This window comes from Schistocerca gregaria, chromosome 4 (genome assembly GCF_023897955.1).
Source record: "Schistocerca gregaria isolate iqSchGreg1 chromosome 4, iqSchGreg1.2, whole genome shotgun sequence".
In the NCBI taxonomy this organism is placed as follows: domain Eukaryota; kingdom Metazoa; phylum Arthropoda; class Insecta; order Orthoptera; family Acrididae; genus Schistocerca; species Schistocerca gregaria.
In genome coordinates, this window is record NC_064923.1 from 660,651,245 (window position 1) to 660,667,086 (window position 15,842).

Consider the following 15,842-nt stretch of genomic DNA (forward strand, 5'->3'; position numbering starts at 1 on the left):
ATCATTTTTTTATTTATGTGCAGTAGTCATGCTAGAAGTTTATTTAATATAGTCAGAAACTATCATCATCACATTCAATTTAAAGAGATTAGTCATGATGCATCATCTGTCTTTGTGATCACCCTTATTCATGCCATTTTTTCTTGGTTCTTCCGAGATTACTTTTTCCATGTGGTACACATTTCATGAATGTTAGTGGTAACTGCTGCTCCGACATTCCTTCCATATGGTCCTTTTATGTATCTCTATATGTACATAAAAAAATCAGTTCTGATCACAGTAACAGAATTTTAAGTTCTCAACAGTCCGTAATTTCAAATCTTTCTAAAAAAAATAATTTTAACTGTACATTCAGTACTAGTACTTATTGACTATAACATCGAGATTAAAATATTTTATGAAGTAATTCATGTTCTTAAATTTTAGCTGGAAATATAACATACCATATATAAAATTATATGAAAGTTTACAGAGAACCTACTGAAATAGTACTGACGTGTCCAGAATTCAAAAAGTAATACTGGTATTGACAACTGCTGTTGAGGATAAGTAATGCTAGAGGAGTATGTCCCATTACAATATCCCCCTCACGTAATATGGAAACAATGTGTTTACAATATTTTGTGACCTACTGTAAGGTCAAAAAATGATGCCAAAAGATAGAATACAGATGTTAAAAATACCTGATATGTAATACATTACAGAAAGTGTAAGAAAAATATCTGCTATACAAGTCATAATCTATACATATATGAGAACATGGCATTCAGATTTTTAGATCTGTGGAACATTCTGTCCCAAGACAAATGATACAAAGTCAAAACTACAACATTACAACACTACAACTCTAAGGCAATGTAAAGTACTAGAATTACAAATTGCACATTTACATCTATAAAGTCACACCTCCAAAATCATCAAAAGAGAAGAAAAAACTCAGAGCCTAAGTGTATGATGAGTGAGCTGACACAAAAAACTCACTAAGAGAGGCGATTCCCAGAAGAATGTACTCAATCATAAGTAAGAGTATAGCACAAAAACAATCAGCCACATAAACCAGAGTATATAAGGATATGTTGACTCATGAAACTAGAAAATAATGAAAAAATATTAGGGTCTATGCTTTCGATGTGCGGACTGACCCATGAATCCAAACCACACTGGGTACACACCAGCAGAAATGTTTTGACACAACAAAATGAATCATATTTAAATCAGTTCAATCATATTTAAGAATAGTTAGAGGAAACATCTAGCCTCAATCAATAGTTACACACACTCCTTGAGTACACACACAGTTACGGTAACTAGGTGTACCCAAAACAGAGTTAAGCATGAGTTTGCACACAAGTCAAGTTTCAATGAGATACAATAATGCAGTACTCGGGATAAATACAGGTAATCAGAGTCATTAATGGCTTGGAATTATGACATAGTCGAGTAGCTTGAGGACCAAAATCAGTGCGTGAAATCAGAAATCTATACATCTCGTTTTACCATTTATACACAATTTATTATCATAAACGTGAATGTCTTCCACACTATTTTCTAATTGTTCATACAAACTAACCGATGTACATAGAAGCCTAGAAAATTCATTTACAATTTAAAAAAAAATACATATTGACTGTTGAGACAAGAAAATTCATTGAAATGTACGACTAATAACCTAAGTGTCTAATTTTATCATACTCTGATAATTATTTACAACATGGTTCATAGAATGTACTCTTGAGCTTTTAAGTTTTCACATTTCTCTGTTGAACATAACAAATCATCAGTCATAGGACATCAGCCCAAATCAAGCAAGATCTAAATTTACATAATGTATTTGGAAGTTAATCCCCCTACTTGAAAAAACATACATTTCTGTGAAATAACACTGTCCTTAGCAGTGATTTCTTTTCTAAACAAATAGTTCCTTTATATTTATATACATACAAGAATTTTGCATGTAGGATAATTTCTTGGTTAACAATTTTCAAATTTCAAGACTGATGTAGTTAACTAATGCTTGAGTACATTACCCAGCACCTTTGGTGTCTTGAAAGTCGACTGGACCAACAAGGGTGCAGCCATACAGGAGTGTGAGAGTAGATTCAACCGCATCTTTCAGTTTTATCCCTAGATTTGTCATCAGTGCTCCAGTGGATACGTAACTTCCTGTCTAGCTTTCACATCAAATCCTGAAACATCATTTTATGTACTAAGGATGCTGTTCAATACCTCCCTCACATCACACGGAATATGTTTTGCCTGTCTATTTAGGGAAAAAAAAGATTAATATGGTTCACACATATGGTACATTAATAAACAGAGCTAAATGCAATGAAAAAAATGAACTAGTAAGGTTATATAGACATAAATGCTAAAGATAACTAAAAGTAACATTTACTTAGCAATTAGCAGATTAGAATAAATTAAATACACAAGAAAGACAAGTTGGACTGCGCTATAAACCAATTGCCTAAAAAAAATGAGGTACGGATCATAGTTCATGATGTACTGACAAAAGAATTCTGTGTTTAATGTACACATGTGTTGTGTTTGCCCATATTAAATTTCAATATACTATTCCTAATATTTACAGTTCACATGAATAGAACAAATCTTCACTCAGTTTACCACAAATTAAATCACTTTCTGTAGAGTACGCAATAATGATGATGATAATAATAATAATAATAATAATAATAATAATAATATTCAACAGTAATAACATTCTAAAATAAGAAATTTATCACTAGAATTTAATAGCATTGTCAAATTCAAAATTGTAAAAGGATCTACCCATTTAGTCACATGGCATATACGTATCAAACTCTATATGAACCTATAGAGTGACAAGACCTAAATCCAGTCAACAGTTAAGACAGAACTTAAGAAATCACATCATCTTACATACTACATTCCTGATAAAGGAGAAAAAAAGATACTTATGGATCATGTCTATAAGCTTTCAGTTCAGCAATATTGCATAATCCAAACTACTTCCTAGATTTAGGATACACAAGTCTAGATGCATTAGAATGTGGATTTTCAAGAATTTTGAATGGTTCTATATAAATATCTTAGAATTTCCTTATCTCAGACGTCAACACTTTAGATTTCTCTTTGGCTTTCACCAACACAAGATATCCTGCCTCAGACTTAGAAAATCTGCTTTTACCATCATGTCTCTGCTTTCTCGTCTCCCCCCTTCATTTTCATCATCTCTGTGACACACTAATCTCACTCTTACGGTGACAAAATTCGACATGGTACTAAATCAACACTCTCATCTACATCTACATGATTACTCTGCAATTCACATTTAAGTGCTTGGCAATCATACTATCTCTCTACCGTTCCACTCCCAAACAGCACGCGGGATAAACAAACACCTAAACCTTTCTGTTTGAGCTCTGATTTCTCTTATTTTATTTTGATGATCATTCCTAACTATGTAGGTTGGGCTCAACAAAATATTTTTGCATTTGGAAGAGAAAGTTGGTGACTGAAATTTCGTAAATAGATCTCGCCATGATGAAATACGTCTTTGCTTTAATGACTTCCATCCCAACTCATGTATCATATCTGCCACACTCTCTCCCCTATTACATGATAATACAAAACGAGCTGCCCCTTTTTTGCACCCTTTCGATGTCCTCCGTCAATCCCACCTGGTAAAGATCCCACTCCGCACAGCAGTATTCTAACAGAGGATGAACGAGTGTAGTGTAAGCTGTCTCTTTAGTGGACTTGTTGCATCTTCTAAGTGTCCTGCCAATGAAATGCAACCTTTGGCATGCCTTCCGCACAATATTATCTATGTGGTCTTTCCAACTGAAGTTGTTCGTAATTTTAACACCCAGGTACTTAGTTGAATTGACAGCCTTGAGAATTGTACTATTTATCGAGCAATCGAATTCCAACGGATTTCTTTTAGAACTCATGTGGATCACCTCACACTTTTCATTATTTAGCATCAACTGCCACCTGCTACACCATACAGAAATCTTCTCTAAATCGCTTTGCAACTGATACTGGTCTTCGGATGACGTTACTAGATGGTAAATTACAGCATCATCTGCTAACAACCTAAGAGAACTGCTCAGATTGTCACCCAGATCATTTATATAGATCAGGAACAGCACTCCTGAAAAAAAGGATATTGGACAGACATGGCTTAGCCACAGCCTGGGGAATGTTTCCAGAATGAGATTTTCACCCAGCAGAAGAGTGTGCACCAATATGAAACTTCCTGGCAGATTAAAACTGTGTGCCACACCGAGACTCGAACATGGGACCTTTGCCTTTCGCGGGCAAGTGCTCTACCAACTGAGCTACCCAAGCACGACTCATGTCCCATCCCCACAGCATTACTTCTGTCAATACCTCGTTTCACACCTTCCAAACTTTACTTGGTAGAGCACTTGCCCACTAAAGGCAAAGGTCCCAATTTTGAGCTTCGGTCTGGCTCACAGTTTTAATCTGCCAGGAAGTTTCAATAATTGATTCATTGACATGTCTTCTTTAATATACTATATTAGTTAGAATCTCTGCATTCATCATGAAGAAAGTCTTTTCTAGCTGGATAGTAAAAATTAGATAGGCGAAATACCCTCAGACTTCAAGAAGAATATAATAATTCCAATCCCAAAGAAAGCAGGTGTTGACAGATGTGAAAATTACCGAACTATCAGTTTAATAAGTCACAGCTGCAAAATACTAACGCGAGTTCTTTACAGACGAATGAAAAAACTAGTAGAAGCCGACCTCGGGGAAGATCAGTTTGGATTCCGTAGAAATGTTGGAACACGTGAGGCAATACTGACCCTACGACTTATCTTAGAAGCCAGATTAAGGAAGGGCAAACCTACGTTTCTAGCATTTGTAGACTTAGAGAAAGCTTTTGACAATGTTGACTGGAATACTCTCTTTCAAATTCTGAAGGTGGCAGGGGTAAAATACAGGGAGCGAAAGGCTATTTACAATTTGTACAGAAACCAAAGCCTATTTACAATTTGTACAGAAACCAGATGGCAGTTATAAGAGTCAAGGGACATGAAAGGGAAGCAGTGGTGGGGAAGGGAGTGAGACAGGGCTGTAGTCTATCCCCGATGTTATTCAATCTGTATATTGAGCAAGCAGTGAAGCAAACAAAAGAAAAATTCGGAGTAGGTATTAAAGTCCATGGAGAAGAAATAAAAACTTTGAGGTTCGCCGATGACATCGTAATTCTGTCAGAGACAGCAAAGGACTTGGAAGAACAGTTGAACGGAATGGGTAGTGTCTTGAAAGGAGGATATAAGATGACCATCAACAAAAGCAAAACGAGGATAATGGAATGTAGTCGAATTAAATCGGGTGATGCTTAGGGAATTAGATTAGGAAGTGAGACACTTAAAGTGGTAAAGGAGTTTTGCTATTTGGGGAGCAAAATAACTGATGATGGTCGAAGTAGAGAGGATATAAAATGTAAACTGGCAATGGCGAGAAAAGCGTTTCTGAAGAAGAGAAGTTTGTTAACATCGAGTATAGATTTAAGTGTCAGGAAGCCATTTCTGAAAGTATTTGTATGGAGTGTAGCCATGTATGGAAGTGAATCATGGACGATAAATAGTTTGGACAAGAAGAGAATAGAAGCTTTCGAAATGTGGTGCTACAGAAGAATGCTGAAGATTAGATGGGTAGATCACATAACTAATGAGGAAGTATTGAATCGGATTGGGGAGAAGAGAAGTTTGTGGCACAACTTGACAAGAAGAAGGGATCGGTTGGTAGGACATGTTCTGAGGCATCAAGGGATCACCAATTTAGCATTGGAGGGCAGCGTGGAGGGTAAAAATCGTAGAGGGAGATCAAGAGACGACTACACTAAGCAGATTCAGAAGGATGTAGTTTGCAGTAGGTACTGGGAGATGAAGAAGCTTGCACAGGATAGAGTAGCATGGAGAGCTGCATCAAACCAGTTTCAGGACTGAAGACCACAACAACAGTAAAAATGTCTGCTATTTTCCTGCTAAGCAGTTTCCCATAGCGTGTCCATTGCCTTGTCTGTAACATTTGTTGTTAAATAGAAAGCAGTTATATGATAGAACAAACTCAATATTTCAATCAGTTCTACAACTTCAACTTGGCCTAGATGCCTATTACGTAATAGATTAGTTTTATTATCTCTAAGGCTTTATCGAAGGGAATATTAGTACATACATTCTCGATATCCATTGATGCGAATGTGGCATCCTCCATTAGCTCGACATCTTTTACTTCCTGCGCAAAGGCTGCACTGCTTTTAACATTGTATGATTCTTTGTAAGCAAAATTAGCTTTCAATACTTTGTTGAGTTCCCTGTTAATCTTATATAGAGAACAATCTACATTACTAATCATTACTAATCACTGGCCTAATGGGTTTTTCTTGTTTATGGAGCTTTTTTTGCACTCTTAGGTTTGGAGTATGTGCGTTATTTACCTTTAGGTACCTTTTTTCTTTATCTGAAAACAAGAAATTCAAATTATCTATCCTTTTGTTTGATTCTCTCTGGAAACTCTTTGTTGGGTCCTTTTTAACTTCTACAATGTTATTTTTCTTAAAGAAATCTTCTGTGTTTTTTATGTGATTATTGTCGTGAATCAAAACAGCTGTGTTGCCTTTATGCTCTAGTGCCGAGAACTTGTTGATCTTTAAGTTTATTATTGAGCTTTGCAATAACTTTATCCTCAGTGATTTCCTTTTGTGAAAGATTCAGGGATCTTTTTAAGAGCTTTTCACTTTTGGCTGCAATAATAAACTGTTCACCACTGCTTAACTTTCCTATCTCACCTGCCATTTTAATCACAGCTACCGCATTTTTAATTGTAGCTATGTCTTCTTTCTTTCTTATATTATATTGTAATCCCATGTTTAAAAGCTGTTCTTTGCCAATGTTTAAAATCAGAGTTGACAGATTTTCAACACGATTAAAAAATTTTTGCTTTCTCAAACAGCTGGAATTTTAATTAAAAATTTTCTTCTCATGTCTCATCTTAACCAAAATTAGCTCTTTATGTATGTAATCTTCAATCATATCCCACACAGCAGAAAACTGTATTCGTAAAAGCATATCACTGAGCAATAGGTGCCCTTTCATCATTTTATCATTAAAAAGCTGTTCTATCTTGTAGTCTTATTTCAGTTCAATCTTTATCCATCTTAACTCACCATCTTAACATACCACCATCTCAACACACACATTATTTTTCAGTACAGGTATTTCGTTCATTCCAAGCAGGTATTGATTTGTGATGTCATCGTTCAGACACGAGCTGACTGTAATGTGAATATGTTTTAGCAACCTAATAGTTTCTCTCAGGCAATAAATATTATTGATTATGAAATACAAGTTCTTGAAGTTTATTCAGAATCAGAAACGTTTAATTAGTAATTACATGCCATAATTTATCTGTTTAATATAAAGGTGCATAAAGAAATGCGGATTTATGTGCAGCTTTTACTCTGAGGCAAGTTATCACTTAGATTGCAAAAGTGCGTGTGTGTAGTTCACAGATCTGTGCTGTGAATTTTATTTTTATGGTTTTGACTTGGAAGGAGACAAATCCAGTTCCAGCTAGACTTTATGCGTATCACGTTATTACAAAAGGGTTGTTTAGCCCATTAGGGAAAAGAGAAACTTACGTGCTCGATTTGATATACATTACACACCAGTGCTTGATGGAGCTGTACAATAGTTGTGAATGCGCTTGGACCTAATGCACTAAGATGGAAGTTAATTTTGAGACAAGTACTGATTTTGACTAAAATGATCCGAAAGATTAACACAAAATATTACAGTTGACCTCATGAGAGTGATTTTCTTTCCATAAATGCCAGTAAACCAGCAGTTTCAAAAGTTAAAACACCAACTGTTCCATAACTTCATTGTATCACTACAGAACTTGTTATATCATGTCTCTTCATTAAGAGATCTCAAGAAGCCAGGACAAACAAGAAGAAACAAGAAGAATACTAAAAGAAGAGTCATCGGTAAATATTTGGTGCTGCAACGTGGGGCCTGATAAGGGTATTCTAACAATTTCAGGTCCAAGGCACAAGCTTCGACCCATTGGAAAGGATAAGTACTCACAGCTAACGTGAGATACTTGCATGTATGAGTAGGATAGATGTGTTGTGTTGATATTTTAACTGTGTATAAAGATGTTAGGAAAAATGTATAAATGAACAAGGAGAGTGCAAGATAATGCCACCCAGAGTTTGGAAGTGACAGGTGAGGAATGTGAAAGTGGATATTATCCTCATGAGGATGTAACTCAGGAACCAATTATGGACCAGCAATTGCTAATTTGAGTGAGGAAAATCTTGGTGAAGGAGTCCCAAATGTAATAAATGTAGGACAGAAAGCACGTAATTTAAGTGATAGTAATGTCATTGGTGTGGAGGTGACCGTAGAAGCAGACCCAAGTACAAGTATGATAACTAGTGATAACTAATATACTGCTGATTTTATCACAATTTTTTTTAAAAAGATCTTTTAACTTTTTTAGAATATCATGACTATTTCCTGTTTAAATTTAAATACTGGAAAAGAGTGGCAACTTTATTTCATAACAGCAGAATGGTGGAGTTATGATGAACATGTGCTTATTTTGTAGCCAATATTTTAACATCATGTAATTATTGTCCACATAATTTTTCTCTTACAGAAGAATTCTGTACTTGGTATAAACCTGTTGTGGGACACCTGTGCCAATAATACACAACAACCTGAAACTCTTCATTTGTACAATGTGATGAACTTATTTACTGTTTACCTAGAGATTAACATTGTAGGGTAGGCAAATCTGACTAACACATAGACATACATCACGAGGTGTGATGACAAATAGCTTCAACACCGCACTACAGTTTACCCCTTCTGGTGTCATGTAAATATTCTTCAGTATGAGACACCTATTGAAACTGAAGAAGATCTCCAAACAAGAATTCTTGCAGACTGTTGCATTGTTCAAGTAGAAATGGGTTGTTTGAACAATTATGATAAAATTTGTGAATGTAGTATCTTGTGCCAGATATGTAGAAAAATAAAATTAGTGTGAAGATATGCTTGCTTGAATTTTTATAGTTGTCAGCGGACTAAAAGTATATTTTGAAAGATCTCATTTTAGCCCATAGCTTTTGAAGCCAGTAAAAAACATTTACCCTCTCAGTTGTACTGAAAGTTACCATCATCTTGGAAACTCATTGTATAACCGTTATAGCCCAAATAGTGAAAATATTTTTGTTTGTTCTTTATTGTTATAGGTGAAAGTGTCCATATAAAATTACACGGAACAGCAGGTGAAGCTAATGTATATTTGGAAAAAAACCAGATTGTAATTGGAGATACTTTTATGGGCTTAAAAAGAGAAAGTTCATTTTTAATTTTCAACAAAACTAAACATATAGTTAATTTCAGATGGAAACGGTTACCAGATCCTGCACATGACAATGTAGAAATTGAAAGGTATGTTATAGATTTTCTTCTTACCCATATGTTATGCTGCTTTCACACTGGCGATTTCATGCAGCTATTAAGTTGCTTGGTTCAATCACTGCAATGCTCGACCACCACATGGTTGAAACACTGGATATGTGAATGAACCAGAGGCTGAAGCTCTGTGGTGAGGTGTGGGTGTGTGTGTGTGTGTGTGTGTGTGTGTGTGTGTGTGTGTGTGTGTGTGTGTGTGTGCAATAGTATTGTACGTTCGAAGTCCAGCATAAATAATTTTTTACAAATCTTCTCCAAGCCTTAGGTTTTTTCATCTTATTGCTGTAACCCTTATTTCTGAACCTGAAATTACATGATAATAGTCGTTTTTGCAGCAAGAAAGTGCACAGAATTCTATAAAACAATATATGAAATAGACATGATTTGACAATCACAAAGCCAGCAAATGAAAAATGCAGCACAACCTGGTGAGTGAGGCAGCAACTATTTACTCTCTTGTTGTAGCTGTGCTGTTAGATCACCACTTGTGAAAGGGTCAAGTATGGGTGAATCACCACAACCACTCACAGTAACTGGTGGTTGCACAGTGGGTAGTCTAGTCAAATTGCCAATTTGTAAGGCCTTACAGAAATAGCATGTTAAAAAAATGAAATGCAGCTCAGCCATATCGCCAGTATGTAAGGAGCCTTAAAGTGGCAATATTTTGTAAGACAAATTGTGATTTAATTATAAACACCTATATCTAAATGATCTTTAGCACTGAAATTTATAAACAAATTATGTAGGTTGAAGGAAAGTTTTGAGATGGTAAAGGATCTAGAAATGAAGAAGAATGTGCCCATAAAGCAATTGTGTCATGTAGAAAGGAACCAACATGAAATTGTATGTGATAGAATATACAGTGATGAAATAGAAGCTCTGAAGCAACAGGAGCTTGACTTCAAAGACAGAAATTTTATTTTGTTGCCAGGGGTAAGTTAGAAATCACAGAGTTATAATGTGAATGATTAGTTAATTAAATGCTGAGACTGTTTATTCTCTATTACAGTTTGGAGAAATATGGCCTGACAACTGGATTGAAATAACAGTAATTTTTATGCCAGATAAAGCACAAAATTTCTGTGTTAAAGCGTATTGTGATATACTAGGAGCAGAGCATCGCATACCTTTGACAATAACAGGTGTGGGCCAAGGTCCACTATTGAGATTGAATGTTAGAAGTCTGGATGCTGGGTATATTGTTGCTCAAGCAGTCCACTCCTATGAGGTAAGTGTTGTATATGAAATGTTCATTTAAAAAATAAAACAGTGGAAGATTCAGGTTAGAATAATGACAACATTATGAACAGGGTAAATTGCTAGTCACCATATAGCAGGTATGTTGAGTCGCAGACAGGCGCAACAAAAAGCTTGCTAAACAAGCAAGTTTTTGGTACTAAGACCTTTTGGTGAATTGGATAACATACACATACACGCATATTCACACCCACACATCGCACACTCACATGACCCCGTATAACGTCCCAACAGTTGGTGAGTAGTTAAAAATGATTTAAATACCTGTGAATATCTTGCCTGCGGTGTCCCTCAATGACTGCATACATGAGCTAAAATATGCTTGTTCAATAAATACAGGATACCATAATGGATTTCGCTACAATGATGTAGGCCACAACTGAAGTAAAGTAAGTACAGGGTGTCCACAAAAGGACTCCCTGATTTCAAAATTAAATATCTCGAAAACAAAGATCAATAGAGGAATGCAGTAAATGGTATGTTTATTGTGAAAGCTGTACGAAGTTTATACAGCAGTTTAAAATAATAGTTACAAAAGCTGCTAACAGATGGCACTGTAATTGCCATATGTAATGCCTAGTATAAATAGTGATCCGAAGCCCAGAGCGATCAGTTCCACTATTGGAACGTGAAAGGAGGTTAACGTAAAACCATGTACTCCATTGAACAACGCGTTTTTCTGGTGCTAGCGTACCACAGGTTAGAAGAGAGTCCTATGGCAACAAGGCGAAGTTTTCAAGCACAATTTGATGTGAAAACCATTCATATGCTCTTCGCAAAATTTCAGTGAACAGGCAGCGTAACTGATGATCTAGTGGGGTACGTTGGCCGCAAGCAAACCACATTTACACCTGAAAATATTGCCACAGTTTCTGGAATTATTCAGCAAAATCCAATGCCATCCATCCGTAGAATTGCATCTGAGACTGGTTTGAAGTGTTCCAGCATGCAGAAAATTCAAACGCACCAGGCCATACCTGTACAAGCTGTGCAACAAAGGGTTGCCTTTGCTAATCAGATGCTCACAATGATTGATAGTGAAGGATTTGAAGTTGGCTGCATCTGGTTTACAGATGAAGCACACTTCCACCTGAATGGATATGTGAATAAGCAGAACTGGCGATTTTGGGGTTCCGGAAAACCATATTGGTGTGAAGCAAAGCCCCTGTATTCTCCTAAAGTTACCGTGTGGGCTGCAGTATGCAGCAGAAGCGTTATTGGCCCTTTTTTCATTCGATAAATGGTCACTGGTGCACGTTACATTGAAATTTTGGAACAATTTGTCGCCACACAGCAAGCTTTAGAGGATCGACCAGGTACTGAATGGTTTATGCAAGATGGAGCCCGACCACATCGGACCGAACAAGTGTTTCGCTTTCTTGAGGAATACTTCGGGAATCGAGTCATTGCTTTGGAATATCTCAAATTTACTGGTGCAAGCATGGTTTGGCCTCCATATTCGCCGAATTTGACTCCCTGTGACTTTTTTTTGTGGGGCAAAGTGGAAGACATGGTCTACCCGAAGCATTCTGCCACGCTGGACGAGCTTGAATCGGCGATCTCTGTGGCATGTGAATCCAGTTCAGTTGAGACACTACGAAATGTGATGGCGAGTTTCATTCTTCATTTGCACCACCTCTGTAGGGCAATGGTGAAAATTTGGAAAACATTGTGATGTGATTGTTTGCAAAGATTGTTTTCATACAATTATTTCACTTATGTATGCTGATATGAGCTGTACAGCGTACAGCGCCATCTGTTAGCAGCTTTTGTAACTATTATTTCAAACTGCTGTATAAACTTCTTACAACTTTCACAATAAACATACCGTTTAATGAATTCCTCTATCGATCTCTGTTTTTGAGATATTTAATTTTGAAATCAGGGAGTCCTTTTCTGGACACCCTATACGTAGATTTATTCATTTCAAAACCTGTAACTTATGAGTTCATGATCGATCTTTGGTTTAATAAGCCTTATTGTTACTACTACAGCTAACCAATGGTAACATTTACTACAATGGCAACATTAAATAGTCTAGATGCAGTAATTTGATAGAAATGCGTGTGAGACGTCAATTGAATTGTTCTACACTAATACTCAACAAAGTACAAATATAAAATCATATTTCATTCTGCCTTTAGCGATATTAAATCAAACTGTTTAATACTCCGAAATAATCTGTCACTGCACTGTTCTAATATGCTGTTTTAGACAATGTCCAATACATGAGTTGCTCTATTGTAAATCCAAACCTGAGTCAGCACCAAAAACTTATCTCAGTTGTATGCACAGATCTGTCCTCTAGTGGGTCCAACACTAATCTGCCTTAACAATACTCAAGGCCAAGTATTTATACTCTTCCTACAATGTACTGCTGGTTATAATAATGCTAAACATAATGTATAATATGAAATAGTTTAACAACATTATCAAATACTCTGTAATACTGCCTATTTTGCTAGAACAAGTTTAAGACATTTTCTATACACATAAAAATCACATTAATATTGAAAATTGCAGAAATAAGCATTCTAACAAAGCTAAACGATCAATCATTTATATTTTGTTAATTAGGCTTGAGATTTAATTCCTACAATCTACAGATGATAAGAGTGAAATATGTTATTCTTTTATCTAAACATTTTCCTTATATAAATTTCCTGAGTCTGATTTTGGTTGTTTATAGTACAAAGGGTATTGTAACTACTATTGTTTGGTAATGCTATTATTCTTCTAAAAGCCTTTTTCCTATTATCAAAAAGTAATTGAATTTAATTATAGCTGGAGATATAAGAGTACTGATCTAGTAATACATAATGCTGGGGTGGTAACCATAAGCCTGGAATGTTACACCCTGCGGCTGGCAGCTGAAGCCAGACTGTGAGCAACAGCACATGATGAGAGAAGCAGATTGGGTGGTGGGGGTAAAAAGGAGGCTGTGATGGGGTGGAGGAGGGATAGCAGGTTAAGGGTGGGGATAGTAAAGTGCTGCTTTTTAGAGCATACAGGGATGAGGTGGAGAGAGGGTAAGACAGCTAGGTGCAGTCGGGAGGTTAGACACAGGGTAGGGAGGGGGTGGGGAGTGAATGAGAGAAGTAACAAGACTATTGGTGTGACGGTGAAATTGTGCCTGCCTGAAACTCAACATTTCCACTATATAGCAACTATCCTGTTCATAATATTGTCATTTGAAAAGTAGTGTAACATATATTTAAGATTCAGAAAATAAGCACTGGCGATCAGTGCTTGTAGATGGAGACTTTGTGCTCAGAAAATTGCACTACACACACACACACACACACACACACACACACACACACACACACACGTGCATACACCTTAGTAGTAGAAGAGTGTTATGAGCTAAAGAGTGAGAGAGAGTGGTAGCAGCAACATACAGAGTCACAAAAGTGAGTGGTGTGTGCCCAACTGTGATTAACAGCAAATGAGGTGAGCTGGATGTGAAACATGCTGCATCTCATTACATGATGGCATCAACAGTTGCATTAATCCCAATGTGTTTTTTGATCTTCACTTCTTGCAGCAACTCCTCTGAACAACCCTGTGTGTAGGCGCTGTCCCTTAAGCACATGGTTGTGTGTGGGTGACCTGTTCCTATATTGTGGTGTAACTTATAATTTCACTATGTTTTCCTTAAATTGTATGATGTTATGTGCTGTATTAAATAGATTCAAATGAATAATGTTGTCCATGAGACAGCAATCTCTCACACCTGGGGGACAACAGAATGTTTATTGAATCAAATACTGCATGTGGTCAGTAGACTACTTTTAGTCATGTAAATAATGTTTAGTGTAGTGTCCTAACTTACCCTCCAAATACGATGGAGCATTGAAAGCCCTAAGTCAAAACAAGGCACCTGGCATACACAATATTCTCCCAGAATCATTTAGAGCTTGGAGAGAACATAACATGATGGATTATGCCATCTGCCATACAAAGTGAATGAGACAGGTGAAATGCCCTCATACTTAAAGGAGAATGTAACAATTTGAATTCCAAAGAAGGCAGGCAATGAAACATGTGAATATTACTGAACTATCAACCTTATAAGTCATGGTTGCAAAATAGTGGCATGAATTCTTTACAGAAGAATGGAAAAACTGTTAAAAACTAATCTCAAGGTAGATCAGTTTGGGTTCTGGAGAAATGGAGGAACATGTGAGACAGTACTGTCCTATGACTCATCTTAAAAAACAAACTGAAGAAAGGCAAATTTATATTTATAGCATTTATGGATTTTGAGACAGCATAACACAGTGTTGAGTGAAAGACAATCTTTGCAATTCTATATGTAAAATGGATAAAATAAAGGAGCAAAACGTTATTTACAGCTTCAAAACGTATGTAAATGCCTGTATATGTGAAATACTTTATTTTTGTTGTTGTTAAATTGTAATACCAAGACATCTCAATTATCTTACTGATGAATGAAACATCATCTACTACTACTACTACTGCTAGTGGTCAAGAAGGGAGTGAGACAGGACTGTAGCCTATCCCTAATGTCATTCAATTAGTACATTGAACAAGCAGTTAAGGAAAGCAAGGAGAAAATTGGAATAGAAAGTTAAGTTCAGGAAAAAGAAATACCAATTTTGAGGTTGGCCAGTGACATTGACATTGTAATTCTGTGATAGACAGCAAAGGCCTTGAAAGAGGAATGGGTTGAAATTGATAGTGTCCTGAAAAGAGGTTATAAGATAAACATCAACAAAAGTAAAACTGCTAATGGATTGTAATTGAATTCAGTAACACCAGGCCGAGGGGATTATATTATATAGATGAGTATTGTTATTTGAGCAGCAGACTAACTGACCATGGCCAAAGTAGAGAAGATATAAAGTGATACAGGCAGTAGAATGTCAGAGAAGCATTTCTGGAAATCAAGTAAATGTTAACACTGACTATAAATTTGTCTGGAATATAACCTTGTTTGGAAGTAACATGTGGAAGAAACACAGATCAGATAAGAAGAATATATAAGGTTTTTTTTTTAAAATGTGCTCTTAGAAAAGAATTGTGAAAATTTGATGGGTAGAGGAATCCCTT

General features: G+C 36.2%; 1 protein-coding gene across 1 annotated transcript in view; it reads left to right on the forward strand.

Annotated features, from left to right (window-relative positions):
* The window catches only part of LOC126267852 (hydrocephalus-inducing protein-like), a 54,388-nt gene that overhangs the window by 20,099 nt on the left and 18,447 nt on the right, over nt 1–15,842 (forward strand). The window contains exons 3-5 of the mRNA XM_049973161.1: nt 9,284–9,485; nt 10,256–10,442; nt 10,519–10,737. Of these exons, the coding sequence (XP_049829118.1) occupies nt 9,284–9,485; nt 10,256–10,442; nt 10,519–10,737 (608 nt within the window). The remainder of the gene's footprint in view (nt 1–9,283; nt 9,486–10,255; nt 10,443–10,518; nt 10,738–15,842) is intronic.